We start from the raw sequence: 7,005 nt of genomic DNA, 5'->3' as shown, positions 1-7,005 counted from the left end.
AGCTTAGGCAAACGGTTCTTAAGAGAATGGCTGTGTGAGGTTGGGAATATACACCAATAAACTGGCAATAAGATTCTGCTTGGCAGTGTAAGTACTCAAGTTCTTGCTCAGCAGTGCATACATCACAGTGAAGTTGCTTGTGATGGCTGACCAATGACAGATTTGGCATACAGATTATTCATTTTTGTATCATTGTTGGTAATAGAGAGCAAGAGAGTATGGTTTAACCTTATACCCCATCATCTGTTCAGAGCTGCGTGTATTCTTCTGAACGAGACTTGTTGCAGGATGTTTTGTGGGGACAAAAAAAACCTTCTTCAAACTCCTGATTTGTTTTTGTACTTTCTGCTGCCATCTCAGTGATGTTCAAGAAACTTTGACAGTTACACCTCATCCAATTTCATGTTAATGATAATATGTATGATTTTTCTGCATTAACCTGCTTGACAGGGATAATGAACTATAAAGATTTTCTGGAGGGACCCCAAAGGAAATAATCAGTGACGTTTTCCTTCCTCTTGGTACAATAATGAACTGAATTGCAGTTGGTGTCAAACCAAACTAAATTCTAAAAAGATGAGGTTCTATCAAGAATGGTAGCTGTACCATTGAATCTTCAAATAGGTCAGAGGAAAATCAGATACTGTATAGTGTGGGCTTCTTATCTTTGACTCTGAGAGCTCCTGAGCTAAAAAGTGTCTTCAGTTGGGATTAAATCTTATTGAAATGTCTGTGAAAATACTTTGAAGTATTTTAACCAAACTGTATATATTGAGTTCAGCAGACTTACTTGAGAGATAAATTTTGGCCTTTAATATGATCCACGGGAAAATTTAAAAAAAAAAAAAAAAAAGACAGAAGTATAGTGGAAATCCCATTAGAAAATTCTGCTCTGAAGTATTCCCTTTCAAGTTTCATTAAAGAAACTTACGTTTAATTTAACATCTTAGCAATTTTGATTTCCCAGTAAACTCATTTTTGGATACTTGTATTTTTCAGGATGATAGTCCACGGGAAAATCTCAAAGCGTGTGAGCTAGTACCCATAAAACTACATATTGACATACTTTGGATAGAAAGAAACGATGATGGCTCTTTCTTCATTAGAGGTTTGTATCTTCCTGCCACTGGTTAACTCAGTATTATAATCCAGTTATTACTGATTCTGTATTTGTGTTTGTTTAGACACATATCTAATAATGAAAAGGTAACTGGTGGTTAATTTATGTCAGTAGTGCTGCAGTAGAATTTTAAGTGTAGTCACACAGAAGAAATATTCCTTTTTGAGTAGCGTATGGTTTGTGGTAACAACCTGCAGCTGAATCTGTCTGTGAGGAATATGCATAAAACACCTCTCAGGGCCTGTTTCATCAGTCCACATCACTTCATCAGATGCCTGAGATTCCTTCCTTGAAGGAAGTTGCATTTCTTTACAATTCAGCAAGATAGCTATCTGCTTGCTTTATGATTTTTCTTGCGTTACAGATAGCAGATAATCTTCTGTTTTACAATATGTGCTATTTCAGAAATTCACTAAGTTATTTTAAATGGTGCATATTATGGTAGCATCTTGGTTATAATGACTAGGTTTGTGCTGAGACTTGAATTTCAAAAAAGGATTTAACTTTGTACCTTTTATGAAATGTTTACAATATGTTAATTTTCTTTCCTGCATATATAGGCAAATACTAAATACTGGTAACTGCTGTCTTTTACAAATAGGTCAAAATATCAGAGTAATTTGGTCCTTCCCCTTGCTCAAAGCAGGGGCAGATTTTGGCCATCTTCAGATATTAGACATGGGAGGAAGGAGTAATTTAAAGAGAGGATTTAGAAGGATGAAAAAAAAATATTGGAATATAAAGAAAAATGCCCTCATTTAACACTTAGTGTACAGCAGTATGTTTTAATAGATCATAGAATGGCTATGGTTGGAAGGGACCTCAAGGATCATCAAGCTCCCTGTAGCATGCAGGGCCACCAACTTCCATATCTAATACTAGACCAAGCTGCTCAGGGCCCCATCCAACTTAATGTTATCATGCACTCCAGTTAGAAAGTTTCCTTAATAGCAAGCCATTTAAGTTATTTTCTAATTTAAAATCTTGATTTTGCAGGTTTATCCCAGTATCTTTAAACTTAAATGCAGACCTCAGATCTGATTTGGACCTGCAGACATTCCTGCAGTGGCAATATTAATAGTTCTCAAACTTGTGCTCTCCTCTCCCCCCAGTTTTAATGCATGTTCCAGGCATCTGATAATGAAGATCTGAAATACAGTTATTCAAATCTGCTTTTTGCATTGGCAAGCTCTGTTGTCTTAGTACAGATAATTACTCAGAATGCATTCTCTATAGCGATGATAGCACTCGGTATAAAAATGTGATAATTTTCTTGGAGCTAGAAAATGTGTGTTGTGTCTTCTTACACCTCCTCTACTTTTTTTATATTCCTTCAAAAAAGTATTTGGCTTCTATTTCAGTTTCATTTCAATTTTTATATTTAATTTTGGAAGGTAAATATGAACATGCCTGATATTAAAATTGTATTTGTTGAAGTGGTTTTAGTTTACTGCTGCTGCTGATTAAGTTTTATTTACTAAAAAAAAAAGAAAAAAAAATATAAATGTGAACACTACTCTCAAGCATCTTTCTGTGATATAGACAATCAAAGAGTAAATGATGGGTCAAAGGTGAAGAATTCAAATAGTGCACTGCAGCAAGCAACAAGACCTGCAGGACATAAAACACAAGACCAAGCCACGCAGACTACTTGTGAAATTCCTAGCCCAGTTAAATCAAACAGAGATTCAGCTGACTTCATAAAGAATGAGGTATTAAGAATTCTTTTTTTTTTTTCCCCTTTATTTCCCCTTTCCTCAAAGTTGCTACAGTCATCACAATTTTTAGATTACTTGAGAGTGAGCTGGGGGTTTACTTCTGTTTAGAAATCTGTTTGGGTTGGAAAGTAGAAATTGCACATAATACAGTATGGCTCAGTATATTAGGCATGCAAAATAAATTTAATACTGCTTTCTAAACAGAGTGGTAGTATATTGCAGACCAATTCTTTCTCTCTATATCAGATGGAGTTTTATGAAGGAGAAAGTCACAAACTATGTAATACTCCTGTCTTCCTTCTCCCCACCTCCCCAGCTTCTGTACAGCACAACTATCAAAGGCAAAGGACCAGATGGCTGAGTCAGGTTATTATTAACCTCTCAGTCATATCTGAATTTTGAATTGATGGTGAAAAGGTTCACACATCAGTTTACTTTCTTTCGCCGCTGGATAAGAATCCATTCTTAGACCTCAGAATGTAGTGTTACTTCTACTCTGCTCCAGGATGGAAATGGCATAACTGAAACATGGAATCTGGGGGTCTTGCATCAATTCTTTCCATTTTTTGCTGTCATTAACTGGGAATTGGTCACTGACCCTAACAGACCCTCCCCAAACAATGGGTATGACTATCAGTGCATGTCATTTTAAGAGGTTACTGTCGCGGATAATGTTGAAAGTATGCAGAAATACCAATAACATGGTTTTTCTAACCCAACTGTTTCAGCTTATTGAAGAAAACGAATGTCTCAAACAGGAACTAGCCAAAGCTAAAGCAGCTCTTGCTGAGGTCCAAATGGAAAAAGATGCCCTGCTTCATCGTATAAAGATGATGAATGTTGATCATCAGTAGGACAGTGTTCTGTTGGTGCAAGGCATTGCCAGAACTTCAGGTGACTGCAACATCTGAAGAACTGTTTGTGAATTGCTTGAAGACATGGTTTTTGGGTTTTTTTTTGGTCACAAACAAAAGTTTTCTCATCACAAACAAAATGTTTTTGAAATAGTTACTATTCTGAAAATGTAATTAGATATTGTAACTTTTTTCAGCCCATTTTAAACTGAAATGACTGGAGAAATCAGTTTATACCGTATTTTATTAATTTACTGAAGAAAAAAATCATATCACCTACTTTCAATATTATTAAAGGAGATGTTATTTTTAAAACATTTGGGATTTTTTTGAAAACTGGATGGCTCAGCAATGAAAGAAGGTGCCCAGTTGCTTAACTGAGTAAAGCGTACCATGCCTCGTTAACAAACTGTACCTCTGTTTGTTAAGATTATGTTCTAGTATTACTAGACAGTTTCTATATAGGAGGTTACATTTGCACTATGATGATATGTTAGATCCCCTAGAATAGTATAGCTACTGAAAATTAAAATAGCCCTAAACTGGCCCTAAATTCTATGTAATTTGCCCAGAGAGGATTTTAAGAATAATCCTCTGGTGCTATAGAGTTCCATGTACCCTTTCCACACATGCTCCTGAAATACCACAGTAAATGCTGGAGAATGTAAGTTAGAGGGCACTACTGGACTTTATTCCAGCATGAAAGCCCGCAGCATCTGTACAGCTGGTCTAATTTAGACATTCACACACATGCTTTTCTCTCTCTGTGATGAGGAGATAGTCCTGCAGAAGGATCCAGCACTTTGTGAAAGGTGATCTTTGAGCCATTTTGCATCCATGTCTGATTCTGTGAACTTTATCAGACGTGCCCGAAGCTTTGGTCCAGTGTAAGGTTAAATATGTAAGGTTAATGCTTGTGGGGGGCGGGGAGGGAAATTCCTACAAGGATTCATTAATTGTATATTGCTTTTTTGATTATAAATATATATATATATATATATATATACACACATACATATATATTAAAAAGCTTTAGAGAAACATTTAATTACCCTGTAAAATTGTGAGGTTACATGAGATGTAATTATGCAATTTAAACCATGGGTGATTTGTACAAATTTTCAGCTAAAAAACTGGTACGAATGAATAAAAAAGCACAATGCTGTGAAACAGATTATCAGTGTGCTTCTGAACAGTGTTGGAAACAACATCAAATAAATGCATACCTGTAAGAGACTGTTTTTGCTAGAAGTGAAAATGACTGAATAATTTAACTGGTGACCTTGAATCTGACAACTAGGATCTTTTATTTACTACCATGAATTGTTTCTGCTCCATGGGATGTCTGGGGAATATTTTGTTTGTAGATACGCAGATAAATGTAGATACATCTCAAAAAGTATTTAGTACCCCATGGTTTGACTTTGTGTATTCAGGCTATCAAACTGGTTTAAATTAAACTGCTTTTCATTAAAACTTTTTGGAGGACACAGAATTTTCACTGCTGTAAAAAGTTATTGAAAGTGTGTAATTTTAATCAAGGGCTCTATGGAAGAACTGGTTCAGGCACTATTTTAAAGCCTGCCTCTCAAAACCCGGAACTCCCTTTAACACCCATGGAAATTTTTATCTTACTCTAAATAAGGTGAGCAAAAATGTGCATGAAAGTTTCTAATACAGAAACTGAATATGTGTATTTCAAAAAGATACTTAAGAAATCACAGTGTTAAATGTGGGTAGCCCAATTTACACAGATATCATGTCCAGTTCAGGGGAGGAGTTCTCAGCTGGTTGAATTCTGATTGATACTCTCAAAGTTGGTAATTCTAACTCGGCTTACCCCTGCCAAGATCTAGTTAGAATTATTCTAAGGAGAGGAATGTGTAGAATGGTTAGCAGCATGATGCTGGAATAATGTGTTGAGACTTGTTTAATTTTTAAACAGAAATAGTAGTATCAGACACTTCTTCCTTGTTACTGCACAAGCTGACGCCTGTTTCTGTTAGCAAAAAGGAAAACCAAAAAACCCAGCCCAAACAAAGCAGCTCTTCCCAGTGCAGATACAGAAATTCTGTTTCATCTTTTTTTGCACTTCATTACAACTGAATACATTTCTTTTCAGGACAGTTTTGTAGTAATGAGCGTAATATGCAGACAGTTCAGAAGTGTGTGCTTGGTGGTGGGCTTCACATTACTGAGAGTGATGGTACTGTGCCACTCTGACGTGAGTTTTGCCATTGAAAAAGTAACAAGAGAATTTTTTTGTGTGTTTGAAAGTACATAGTTAAATGAAACCTTAATAGGTAATCCTAAATATATTAATTGAAGACCTCAGATCAAATAAAAAGGCTTAATTTGTTCTCAGGGCTCTGCTAATACTTATAACTTCCTTAAATCCTATGTATGAAATGTGTATCATCAGTAGAGTCTTTTGAATGAATCATGGCCGTTTATTCCGCAAAGAACTAAACAGAACGGGTAAGAGAACTTCAGTGTATGCAGAAGACTGACTCCAGAAGGCTTGCAAGCAAGCTGAGACCAAGTTTTATTTTACATTTTCTCTGGAAATTTAAACTGGTCTTCCCATTAGCTTAACACTCATTTGGCTTGTTTAGAAATACTGTTCCAATGTCTAGTACAGTGTCAGATTGGCTGGCGTTGAGAAGCCTATGCCCTTTCTCAAGCAATGTCATTGAAACGTTTGGCATTCATTGTTCCAGTTCTCACAATAACTCTTAACAACAAGCACCAATTTTAAATCAAAGTTATACAGCTTTACAGAATTACTTCTGAAAGGTCTGTTGAAGAGGTAGAGTTGTATAGATCCTGGCTGCTCTCTGATGTGTCCATGTCCCTGTCCCTGCTTAATGACAGAGACTATTCCAGTCCTTGGATTAAATATACCACGACCTTTGGCAGAGGGAAGGGCGGTGCTGGCTGGGAAGGAACTGCCTTCTTGGCCTGCCTGCATCTGTTTTCCCCGTTTTCCCTGTCTGTTCCGTTGTAAGCAGGCTCCTCTAGGAACGGACTTTGAGTCTTAAGCTGGAATCATATTTGATCTCTAAAGGTTAAATGCTAGCTACATTACATTTCCTAAGCCTGACATGGTGATGGTTGCGCTTATTCATATGAAACATACAGGGAACTTGATAATAAAAACTTCTGTCTAGAATCTACACTTCCAAAAGTACAAAATGTAATGATATACTGCAGAAATGAACAGCTCAAAGTGAACGGATTCTGGGTGAGTAAAAAGAACGCATTTTCTATACAAAAAAAATGTGCTTGTATTGGTCTAGTTTCTGAAAGCATT

The 7,005-nt window shown here is 36.3% G+C and overlaps 1 protein-coding gene across 2 annotated transcripts in view; it reads left to right on the top strand.

The window, feature by feature from the left end:
- UHRF1BP1L (UHRF1 binding protein 1 like) overlaps positions 1–5,187 on the top strand; it is a 53,012-nt gene extending 47,825 nt beyond the window's left edge. For both annotated transcript variants that reach the window (XM_010709419.2, XM_010709424.2), the window contains exons 19-21: positions 1,000–1,108; positions 2,663–2,832; positions 3,567–5,187. In XM_010709419.2, the coding sequence (XP_010707721.1) occupies positions 1,000–1,108; positions 2,663–2,832; positions 3,567–3,692 (405 nt within the window). In that variant the 3' untranslated portion in view covers positions 3,693–5,187. The remainder of the gene's footprint in view (positions 1–999; positions 1,109–2,662; positions 2,833–3,566) is intronic.
- The last annotated feature ends 1,818 nt before the right edge of the window (positions 5,188–7,005 follow it).

Source organism: Meleagris gallopavo, chromosome 1, assembly GCF_000146605.3.
Source record: "Meleagris gallopavo isolate NT-WF06-2002-E0010 breed Aviagen turkey brand Nicholas breeding stock chromosome 1, Turkey_5.1, whole genome shotgun sequence".
NCBI classification, from domain to species: Eukaryota; Metazoa; Chordata; class Aves; order Galliformes; family Phasianidae; genus Meleagris; species Meleagris gallopavo.
The sequence above is the reverse complement of the archived record's forward strand: the minus strand, read 5'-3'. Positions and strand labels throughout refer to the sequence as shown.